Source organism: Sus scrofa, chromosome 11, assembly GCF_054392235.1.
Source record: "Sus scrofa isolate SSC_HxYL_T2T_F1_AM1 chromosome 11, Sscrofa_HxYL_maternal_Yorkshire_Landrace_v2.0, whole genome shotgun sequence".
NCBI lineage: Eukaryota > Metazoa > Chordata > Mammalia > Artiodactyla > Suidae > Sus > Sus scrofa.
In genome coordinates, this window is record NC_139393.1 from 2,991,149 (window position 1) to 3,003,239 (window position 12,091).

At 47.4% G+C, this 12,091-nt stretch overlaps 1 protein-coding gene across 9 annotated transcripts in view; it reads left to right on the forward strand.

The window, feature by feature from the left end:
• SGCG (sarcoglycan gamma) overlaps positions 1 to 12,091 on the forward strand; it is a 69,827-nt gene that overhangs the window by 32,717 nt on the left and 25,019 nt on the right. For 5 of the 9 annotated variants that reach the window (XR_014818861.1, XM_021065459.2, XM_021065454.2 and 2 more), the window contains 2 exon segments: positions 6,682 to 6,876; positions 9,207 to 9,308. Coding sequence is in view for 8 of the 9 variants with exons in the window: in XM_021065459.2 (XP_020921118.1) it covers positions 6,682 to 6,876; positions 9,207 to 9,308 (297 nt within the window). In the remaining variant the exon portion in view is untranslated. 9 annotated transcript variants of the gene reach the window in all.

Consider the following 12,091-nt stretch of genomic DNA (forward strand, 5'->3'; position numbering starts at 1 on the left):
AGGAGGCTGGGCTGGACTTTGCCCGCAGCCTCCTTGGATTGTGCCTCCACTGGGCGGTGGCACCAGTTCCACGGCGTGACCCTCCGCTTACAGAGTGGCACGAAGTTGCTTTGCTTTGGTGTTCTCAGACTCAGATTGTACTGAATAAACTGCGTTTATGCTGCTCAGGCACCCGTATCTGTTTCCAGCCTAACCTGTCCTGTCGTGGAACATTCTTGGCAGTTAGCCCTTTCATCGCTGTCTTTGCTGTGTTTGCTCCAGTTACTCCCGCTGCAGCTTCAATAAGACACACTTGGACCAGCGTACTCATCACCCGTGTCCTTCAGATGCACCTCCACATCGCCTGTGTTGCGAAGACCCCGGCGGTTTCCAAGCTCTGTCTTTCCATGGACACAGATCCACTTTTCAGCCCTGTGTCACCTGCTCAATATAGGGAAACTGGCTTTATGTATGTCTCTTAACTCTAAGCTATGCAATACATACTTTGGAATTTAAAGTATAACCGAACTCTTCTTTCTTCTTTTTTTTTTTGCTTTTAGGTCCTCACTAGTGGCATATGGAGGTTCCCAGACTAGGGGTCGAATCAGAGCTGTAGCCAGCAGTCTACACCACAGCCACAGCAATGGGGGATCTGAGCTGTGTCTGTGACCAACACCACAGCTCACGACAATGCCGGATCCTTAACCCACTGAGCAAGGCCAGGGATCGAACCCGAAACCTCATGGTTCCTAGTCGGGTTCTTTAACCACTGAGCCATGACGGGAACTCCCACTATAACTGAACTCTTCAGAGGCATCTGTTTAGTTCTTGTTTTAAACCCACCTTTTCAAAAATAATTTTATATGAGTTCCTTTTGAATGGTCGTCTGTGTTTTTATCACCAAACTCCTGGTGACAGCCTGTCCAGATCAGGCATGTCAGGAAATGTTAGTTAAAATTAATAATGTCATTTAACATTTATTTAGTAGACGCTGTGTTCTATTACTAGACTATGATAAGACTCAAAGGATGTAGAAGGCAGAATTTCTATCCTTAAGGTGGTTTTATTTTAAATAATAAATAGGAAACCATGAATTCAAAAATACATGAAAACTGATATTTTGCAAAACATACTATAGTGTTTCATGTCTGGAGCCTTATCCATTACAGTGTTGATAACTAGATGGAAGAGAACCATTTCAAGCCGACCAAAATTAAGTATACCATCAACAGACTCTGAAGACCGTTAGCAGAGAAAGAGATGTGATTTTTAAATGGTAACATCAATTTTTTTTTAAGTAAAGGCGTCTCGGGGTCCCCTGGTGGCTCAGCAGGTTAATGGTCTGGCGTTGTCGCTGCGGTGGAGCGGGTTCAGTCTCAGGTCCAGGAGGTTCCACATGCCAAGGGCATGGCCAAAAAATTAATTAACTTAATAAAGAAGTCTGTGAAAATAATTTTCACTCAAAATATAGTAAAACTCAAAATGTTTTGTCTTGGAATATAGCTTTTTAAGTTCTAACAAGGTGTGATCCCACTGAATTTTTTTGTAAAGGGTTTATAAATAGATCACAAAGCACCATGCACTATTCCAGTGCAGCTTCTTGCCAGCACGAATACTGCTTTACAGTTGTCCGACCTTGAAGTGATAAAGAAGTGTTCTTCCCTGTGCTAATTATAACAGCTATCGGAAGGGGGATAGCTGAGCCGGGGAGTCTCTGCAAGTCCCCTCTAGCAGAAATTGAATCTAGCAAAACATGAAAACAGAGTGTCAAAAATCAGAGCCACTGTGAGCTGTGAGGAATAGAAGCTAATCGTGTATTAAATGACACAGTCAACCTTTTAGAAAGACACAGGAGTTGAATGTTCTCCCTCCTCCTTTTTTTTTATTTTTTAAAAATGTTATGGCTGCACCCATGGCATATGGAAGTTCCTAGGCCAGGGATCGAATTCGAGCTGCAGCTGTGACCTGCATCACAGCTAGCCTTTAACATACAGCACCAGGCTGGGAACTGAACCTGTACCTCTGCAAGCGACCTGAGACCCTGCAGTCAGGTTCTTAACCCACTGTGCCACAGTGGGAACTCCACCTGTATACTCCTTTAAATCATGCCTATCTAGAGTAAAATCCTCGATTATGTTCCATTTATAGTTACTATAAAATACTGGCTATATTCTCCTTGTTGCATAATATATCCTGTAGCTTATTTTATACATAAAAGCTTGTGCATTTAACATTGGCAAATGGCAGGGCAACCAAAAGAGTGACAGTGGGTAAGCATAAGACGTGATAGAGTAAGAAATACAACAAGGGGGGAGGAAAACAGATTTGGGAACTAATAGAAATGATTTTGGAACATAGGGTTCAAACCTAGAGGGACCAGAGAGTAGGTCCCAAGCTTCCAGAAGTCAGCCTATTCTGCTGAGGAGATGGGGTGTGGCCTCTTCTTCAAGCTGCACAGATGGGGGTGACTCATCAACCAGAGCAGCTGCCCAGCTCCTCTTCCCAGGAGAGCCTCAGACAGTTGTCCTAGAGCCTGCGTGTCTCCTTCTCAGTACACCGCTAACTCACCCCACAGCCACGCTGCGGTGCCCCTGGGTTTCAACTTACTAATCCCCAACAGCTGAGGAAACTCTGAAGTCACCCTCAACTTTGTGTTCTGGGCTGTGCCTGCCTGCAGCAGGCGGAAGTTCCTGGGCCAGGGATCTGGCCTGTGCCACAGGAGTGACACTGCCAGATCCTTAACCACTGGGCCACCAGGGAACTCCACTCTCACCTTATTTTATTGCCTGTTGTACATTTAAATTTAAATGAACTTATCTGAGTATTTGGCCACTCAACACTTGTGCTTCATCTATTCGGCCAGTATGTGTTGAGCACATGTGCTGTGTTCCTGGTGCTATTCCAGGTGCCGGGGAGAGGACAGAGTAACAGAACTGTTGCAGATGCTACCCTCTTGGGGTTGCTATGAGGTGAGCTAGGGCAGAAGGCAAAGCGGGAGGGAGCACAGTGGTGTTGGCACGGGGCGGGGGGGCAGGGGGTGTCATAGCTTAAACAGGATGCAAAGGGCTCTGTTCATAAATGACCTTGGAGCAGAGTCGAGTCTGTCTAGGAGGAGCCCTGCAGTTCCCTACCTTCCAGGTAGAGGGAGCTGTAACTGCAGATTCCCAGGGGGTGGGATGGAGCTCAGCGTGGACATGGGCTGAGGACCAGCACCAGTGTGACAGGAACAGAGAGAGTGAGGGGGAGGGTGACAGGGACGCAGACAGGGTGGGCAGTGCCCATCAGGGTAAGGATTCTGGCTTTTACTCTGAGGGATATAGAAAGGCCTAGGAGAGTTTGGCTTGGGGTTTGGAGTTTTGTTTTTATTGTTTTGATGATACAGGGTTTTTTTTTTTTTAATTGATGTATAGTTGATATACAATATTACATAAGTGACATGTGTACAATACAATGTTTCATAATTTTTACAGCTTATGGTCCATTCATAGTTACTGTAACACTGGCCCTGTTCCCTGTGTTGTGCATACATCCTTGCAGCTTATTCTAAGGTAGTAGTTTGTATCTCCTAATCCCCGCCGTCTGCTACCCCTCCCCCCATGCCGTCCCCACTGGTAACCAGTAGTTTGTTCTCTACACCTGTGATCCTAGGAGGGTTTTATGGAGAGAGGGCGTGTGAACCAGGTGGTGATTTAAAAGGACACCTCCAGCCCCTTGGTGGAAGCTGTGGAAGGTTTCGGGCTGGAAGCAGGGACCAGTTAGGTGGCCGTTGCAGTAACCCGGGTGGAGGATGGTGGAGAGGGGCCGGTTCTGGGTTCGAGGTGTGCTCTGGAGTTAAGCGGGTTGAGGACCCAACACTGTCTCTGTGAGGATGTGGGTTCAATCCCTGGCCTCGCTCAGTGGGTTAAGGATCTGGCGTGGCTGTGGCTGTGGTGTAGGCATGCAGCTGCACCTCAGATTTGACCCTGGCCCGGGAACTTCCATATGTCACAGATGAAGCCATTAAAAAAAAAAAAGACGGTGCTCTGATTTGCTGACTTGGTGATGGAGAACAAATGATGAGGGTTTGGGCCTGAGCACCTTGAAAGGTAAAGCTGCCTTTTAGTGCGACGCGGAAGGTTTTACAGGGAGCAGGCTGGCGAGATGAGGTCGGGATTTTGGGGACGTGGGAAGTTTGAGATTCCCAGGTGGGTGTAGGAGTCTTGATTCAAGGGGAATAGACACCATGTGGGTGCACCCCCGGGGGGGGTGTTGTGTGGGGGTGGACATGCAGGTGAAAAGGAGAAGCCCAGGGTGAGTGTGGAGCAGGAGATGAGAGGCAGCACAGGAGAATGAGAGGTAGCAGCCGTCCCTGTGAGAAAGAGGCCAAGGAGCGTTCTGGAAACCAAGTGGGCACATTTCAAGGAGGATGGGGTGGCTGGTCTTGGGCAAGTGCTCTCATGGGGTCCTGCGATGGCACCTTTTGTTTGGCAGCGGGGCCAGGGGTGAGCTTGCAGGGGCAAGTGGAGTGGAGCGCTGAGTGAGTGTAACGGGGTTCCAGGGAGGAAGGGACTCAGACACTGAGCATCATCCACGCAGGAGTTTCGCTCTGGAAACAGGGAGCTGGGCTCCCTCCCTCCCGTGGGGCTGGGCCCCAGGTACTACTGGGAAGCACCTGCCGTCACCAGGGCAGGTGGTGACACAGCACCACCCCTGTCCTCGGGGGCCTCGGGCTGGTGGCTCGATGCCTGTCAAGACCAGGTGGGGGTTTTGGGTCTTGTACTTCATCCTCATTCCTGTTTTTTTCAGTATTGCAGACACTGGAGAGACCTCCTGTTTATATACCCCTAGACCCTTCCCAACATGTCAACTCTGACACTCTTTTAACCGGGACAGCGTAGTTTATGTTCACCCACTTAGCCGTTTGGGACGCGCCCCTCGGCTGCGACCATTGCCTAAAAGCTTGGCCTGGGAGTACTAAATCGTTTCTTAATGGATCGAGCAAATTCCTAAATCACCAAACATTCTGTCGGCTCTGGGCCTCAGAGGACTTACCCCATCTGTCTGGCCCCCTTTTCTAGCATCCTTCCTGGCGGGTAGCTCAGTTTGTCAGATTCACCAGTTCTTTCATTCCTTTCTTGATTCGTTTGTTCATTCATCCACTCAAGACTTTTGTTGGGAGCCTGTTACACGTTAGGGACACTAAACACTAAATGAACAGGAGTCACATGGAGTTTAGATTCTGGAGAAGGGATATGACTAAGCACGTGAGCATCAACTAAAAGAACAGGTTCGCAGGGCTGCAGCGAGGTCACAAGGGCTTCCCTCCGGGCAGAATTGCCACCAGCCCTCCTGAAAACCACAGCAAAGTTGACGTAAGCGACATGAAAGTTTTCTTGATTTTCTCTGTGAACAAAACTTGGGAAGATTTCAAACCACAGCGTGACAGGAGCTCTCTTACACTTGCTGCTGGGGCGGGGCGGGGGGGGGGGGGGCTTCCAGAGCAGAAGGAGGGAAGGAGGGAAGAAGGCTGGCGGTGGCGCTGCCGAGCGTTCCCGGCAGCTGGCGGTGGCGCCGCCGCAGCCCCGGGAGTGGAGGGGAGGCGGCAGATGCGGGAGGCAGGTTGAAGACAGAGTCGAGAAGGCCTGCCGGCCTGCGGCTCGAAGGGAAAGGGGAGATGCAGGGGTGACTTCTGAAACTGGAGCAGCGGCCTGTGCGGGTGACTTCCTGCTACAAGGAAGACTGGAGGGGTCAAAGATGAGACGCCCTTGCGACATCCCGGGCCGCTCCGGTTCTCCGCAAGGAGGGGCACCAGCCCCCCGAGCGTCTGAAACACCGGGTGGCGCCGCGCACCATTGCGTGCTGTCATTCAGACATGGAACGTGCTTGCTGCTCGGCTGGAAGGAGATTGAAAGAATTATTTTAGACCATGACCTTTTAAACAAGGACCTCTCCAAACCCTTCCTAAAAATAAATGCATTTTAAAAATCTCGAGGAGAGGATTCTACATGCTGCTTCACGGCTGTGCTCCATTGACCGTCAGAAAAGTCATCACAGTTTCTCATCTTAGTTTTAAATTCAAACCGTGTTTTTTCTTTGTGTAAAGGGAAAGTGAACCGCTTTTTAAAAACCTTCATAGAGTTGAAACTGTTACTGAAACCTTTATTTACATAAAATGATGAATGCTTGTAATCATTTGTGCACACATGTTTTGATCTTTCTGGACATGAGTCAATACCTGGGAGCCTTATTATAAGCAAAAGTTGGTGGGGTTGGTGTCTTGTAAAGAGCCGTTCAAATTCTGAGTAATTAGGCTGAAGGTAAGTGCAGTGTAATCCTTGGCATAAACTTAAGTGATTGAAATGTGTTTTAAGGCATATAGGTTCCAGCTTGATTTCCCTCCACTGACTCTTTTAAAAACTTGGTAACTTAGTTGTCAATAGGTTGACGTGTCCATTCCCGATTTAATCCTGCAGAATTTTGAAAGCCGTGTGTGTATCAACTTGATTGATTAAAATCTGAAAATGTAATCACCGGATGTCACATGAACGCATCACGTCTCTTTTGAGCGACAGATTAGCACTGCAGTTGAAATACAGTGACGTGTTTCACAGTAGCATTTAATGCTCTTTTGAAAAAATCCTAATTTGGGGAATGGGTTCTTGGGCAATGGTACGTCCCTGTTGACAGACGAGGTCTCCCTGTCTCCTCCCCTCCCCGAGGCAGATGGTGCGTGAACAGTACACCACAGCCACGGAGGGCACCCAGGTGGAGAGGCCAGAGAACCAGGCCGTCTACAAAATCGGCATTTATGGCTGGAGAAAGCGCTGCCTCTACTTATTCGTTCTTCTTTTGCTCATCCTTCTCCTTGTGAACTTGGCTCTTACCATTTGGATTCTTCGAGTGATGTGGTTTTCCCCAGTAAGTATTTCTTTGTATTTCCTGAGACGCATGTTCGTGTCTTGTTTGCATGGTCACCCGCTCCCCATCCATCAGTAGCAACTTCCGTTCATTCACCTAAGATCTTTTCCTGTCGAGTTTTCAGCAGCAAAAATATACATACAGCATTTACTTTTCTTGTTTATCGTTTTTAGTCGTTTCACTGTGACCGCTACTGTGTTGCTTTTTGTGGTTTGTTGTCCTTGCCATTTTGTGTAATTGTTATCTTTGCCTGGTGGGGAGATGGCCAGAAGCTTGTCGGCGTTGACGGCATCATGACTGCTTAAGATGCTTTATGCATCACGTTGGTAATATTGTATAAATCATGTTTTTTGAGTCGCCTTCATTTATAGACATTTACCATTCGGATGGTACTTTCTGATCGTTTAAAAGCTCCTTTCTTTCTTTTTTTTTTTTTTTTTTTTTTTTGTCTTTTTTGCCATTTCTTGGGCTGCTTCCGCGGCATATGGAGGTTCCCAGGCTAGGGGTGTAATCGGAGCCGTAGCCACCGGCCTACCCCAGAGCCACAGCAACTCAGGATCCGAGCTGCGTCTGCAACCTACACCACAGCTCACAGCAACGCCGGATCCTTAACCCACTGAGCGAGGCCAGGGATCGAACCTCATGGTTCCTAGTTGGATTCGTTAACCACTGAGCCACGACAGGACCTCCAAAGCTCCTTTCTGATACACCATAAATTCACGTCTCCACGTCAGTATTTAACAACAAATTTAAATAAAGTATTCATAATCTTAAAGAATTCTGATTCTGTTTTAAGTATCCTCCTAGTCTCCAGATAGCTGGGCAACTGTATATGCTCTGATCATATTTTGGACACTTTTTGAAGAAAATTTCGTTTAATGCAGAATGTCTTAATTTTGCAAGATAGTCACAGTGAGAAAAAAATGCTGCAGTGAACATTTTTTTTGGAGACTGAACCACAGTCGAATTCCTCAAGTTTAAACTCTGGATTCTGTCAGGGCTTTTCCAGACCAGCGAGGCCCCTCGGTCTTGTGGACCCTCTGAGAGGCAGCTCGCTCCACCCGCAGGAGACCCTCGGGGGCCTGGGGGAGAGCAGCAGCTGCCCTGCCCGCAGGTGCTGGGGACAGACAGGTAGGAAGAGTCCCTCGGCGCCAGGGGCCGAGTTCTCCTGGTCCCCTGGGGATCCCAGAGCGTGGCTGGCACTCAGTCCGCGTGTCTGGAAAGAATGAAGAGGGGCTTTGTCTCAGAAACACTCATGCATTCGTGTTACACGCCGCGTGAAGGGCAAGTGCCCGTGGGGATAGTTTGCTCTCGTCTCGTGTGTGTAGCGGTTCACACAGCCTGCAGGCGTTACGAATTTCGACGAAGTGAAATGAAACGGCACCAGCAGCCGAGTCCACCGGCCCAGCTGCAGTCGGCTCCTCAGAACCGCAGAGCCTGCCGCGTGGCGGCCGCTGTGCGTGGCCTGCAGCCCGCGGGGTGCGCCTCCTGAGCGTGGGGCTTGCTTTCCGCAGCGGGGGGCACCTGTCGGGATCGGCAGTGAATGTCCGGGTTCTTGAGCGCTGCTCTTCAGACAGCAAGATGAACCCTGGAAAGGGCCAGGCCTCCGTCTGAGACGGTGTCGACCTGGGGTCATTCTTGCCGAGGGGCTGGGCGGGAGGACCTACTCCCGCAGGTGCACGCGCTTGGTGCCTCCGCGCTTTTTCAGCTGCGCCGCACACGAGGAGGCTGCGCATCGATGCGCGCTCTGGTGGTTGGAGCGATCTCCCTGAACCAGACTGCACTTCCTTTGTTATTTTATTCCCAGCTAACCCCGTATCCTTCCCTGAATACGTACACGCGAAGGAAGTAACAGGACTAGAAAAGAACATTTTTGAGAGCTTTGGCACCGAAATGAGAAACAGGAAGGGCTTTCACCCGTTGCCACCAGTGTATCTATCCAGCCTTCCTTGTTGCTGAGACAGGCACCCCGTCCTGTTGCGCTAGATTAGCGCTTCACATTCTGTAGACCGTTCTCTCTTGACTCTGGTTTTGCACCCATGGGATGTTTTACAGTGTCCTCAAGGCTTAACAGTGTGGTGGTCCCTGGTGATCTCTGGAACAAAGTCTTGTGTCCTTTCTGGTCATTTTTTGTGACTGGAAGCAGGTGCCTGGAATGCAGCCGCATGTCCTCCCACGTGGCTCGTCACATAGAAAGGTCCGAGAAATAGGTGTTACGCGGAGAACTCACATGGTGCACTTGAAGCCTTAAAAGGGTTAAGTAGATAGTAAAAAAAGAAAAGGAAAAAGAAAGCAATAACAAAATCTCTATTGTCTCATCTTTTTAACAGGCAGGGATGGGCCACTTGCAAGTGAAACAAGAGGGACTTCGCCTGGAAGGGGACTCAGAGTTTTTATTCCCATTGTACGCCAAAGAAATACGCTCCAGAGTGGTAAGAAGACGATGAAACGTTTAAATAATTTGTGTTTTATGAAGAATAAATAATAGTTCAACACAGAAATTTAATACACTTCAGAGGAGAGTTTTTAAAATGTACACACGCACACATATATGACACACTCCTCATGAAAAGCTTGTCTATAAAGTTGTGAGATTTGTTTTTGATGTTACATTCTAAAAAGACTCCATTCTTGTGCCCTTCAGATCTGAAGTTGGTGGCCTCAGTAATTTATACCATAATAATTAAGGGTTTAGTAATTAAAACATTGAGTTTTTAAGCACTGTTTTAAAATACACAGTGGGTTTTTAAGCCTCTCCCAAACTAGACCCCAGGACAGTCACCATGCTCTGCCACCAACTGCAAAATAATGGGGCATAAAACTTCACACACACACTACAAAGCACACATGTGGTCATTTCACCCTGTTTGTTCCTTCTGGTCCACATCCATGACAGTCGGAGCAGGCGATCGGCCTGGATATCACAGCTGACACATGTATGAGCCTGACACCGAGTTTACTCGGGTGACACACTTATGATGGCATCTCATTGCATTGAATAGCTCTGTGGTATGGAAAATGGAGAGCTGACACACACTTCTGTGGCAAGGGAAGTCAGATATGAACAAAGAATTCAAATACTAGAAAGAAATACACACTCAACAGGAACAGAAGGCAGAGTCCCAGAGCTCACACGGGATGGGAAGGGCTCACGCTCCCACCTGCCAGAGTGGGACAGCTTTGTAAGTCATGGGACAGTGGGTCGGATGCTCAGAAGCGTTGGCTCAGGATGGGCACAAGAGGCACTGGAGTATATGCTGATCTTGTCCCATCTAACAAAGCCTAACAAGCCGTGAAAGGACCATACTTTCTCCGGGTGACTTACGGGGTCCCAGAACACAGCTTGAAAAAACAGTGTTCCACCTGGGCAAAAATGTCAAGGAAAGCCTGGACACGTACAGAGAAACACGAAAGATGGAAATACAGGACAAAGCCCAAATTAGTCTTCTAAAGATGAAAACTTTCAACATGTGGAATTTTAAAAAAGTCATTTGGTGAGATTAGCAGATTAACAGCAGATTGGACACTGCAGAAGAGAAGATGGGTAAATTTGAAGATACCGCAGTAGATACCAGTTGAAATGGAATATAGAGAAAAAAGACAGGAAAAATGCACAGAGTATCGGTGAACTGAGAGAGAATGTCAAGGGCTCGTATATATGCATAATTGGAATTCAAGGAGAGTAGAGAAGAAATGACAAACATTATTGGAAAGAATATGTGATTTTTCCCCCCAGTGTGATGAAAACTTTAAACCCACATATAAAATGTGCCTATTAAACCTCAAACAAGAAATACAAGAAGATGACATCAAGATACATTATAGTTAAAGTGCTCAAAATCAGAGATAAAGAGAAAGATTTTCAAAGCAGCCAGAATGAAAGGCCATATTCCATACAAACCAACCAAGAAAAGGATAACAGGAGACTTGCTGTCAGGAACCATTCAAACCGGAAGATAGCAGAGCACTGATTTAAGGATTTTCAACTACTTAAAGCTGAAAAATTTGCTTCCGACTGGCACTGTAAGAAATATTAGAGGAAATCCTTCATACAAGGGGACTGTGATACCAGGTGAAAATCTGCATCTTCACAAAGGAACAGAAAACACCAGAAGTGGTGAATTTGTGGGTCAGTAATAAAGAATATCCCATTTCAGAAGCCATTTGACTGCAAGAGCAGAGACAGTCACATGAATGGATAGTTCCTAACAAGGACGGAAGTAAAAATGCAGGAAAACGATACAACAAACCACAAGAGCCAGTGCGGAAGCCCTGTTCGAGCATCTTCTCAGGTCAGACAAGAAGTGGCCTAACACTGTCTGAAGACAGACAATGAGACGGTAAAGGCGCGTGGTGTAAATCATGAAGCACATACACCCCCACGCTGGGAGGAGCTAATGTGCCAACCAAGGCGATGAAATTAGAAATAAACGAATCGGCAAGGGAGAAGACGAAGCAAAGAGCAGATGGGAGGACTACAAAGCAGACAGCAAGTCGTTAGATTTAAACCTAGCCATCTCAGTAATCACACTAAATATAAACACTCTAAATACTCCAAAGGCAGAGATTGTCACACCAAAGGAGAAAGCAAGGCCAACTCTATGCCAAAAAACCCATCTGAACGGTAACGATACAAAGAAGTACAAAGTCAAAAGTAATCACACTAAATATAAATGCTCTAAATACCCAAAGGCAGAGATGGTCACGCCGGAGGAGAAAGCAAGGCCAACTCTATGCCACCTGCCAAAAACCCATCTGAACGGCAACGATACAAAGAAGTGCAAAGTCAAAAGATGTTTTAAAAGATACACTGACACTCGTCCGCAGAAGTCGTAACGGCCATGTTAGCAACAGACAGTGGTTTCGGAGCAGAGAGATAAAGGTCTCAGACGCACAGGGTCGCTTCAGTTGACCAGGAGTAAACTCACCAGCGTTCAGGTGGCTAAGTGTTTCCAAGCGTCAAGATACATGACGCAAAAACTAATAGACCTGCAAGAAGAGAAAGGGGTATATCCAAGTTTATGGTCAACCATTTCAATATCACTTTCTCAAGAACTGAGAGGACCAATAAGCAGGAAGTCAGTCAGGACGTAGGAAACTTGAACAACACGATCAAACGTATGCAGGGCGCTCCCTCTGATAGCCAGCAGGAGAAGGCAAGTTATTTTCAAGTGCACTGGGAACATTTATCAAGATCATATTTTGGACTATAAAA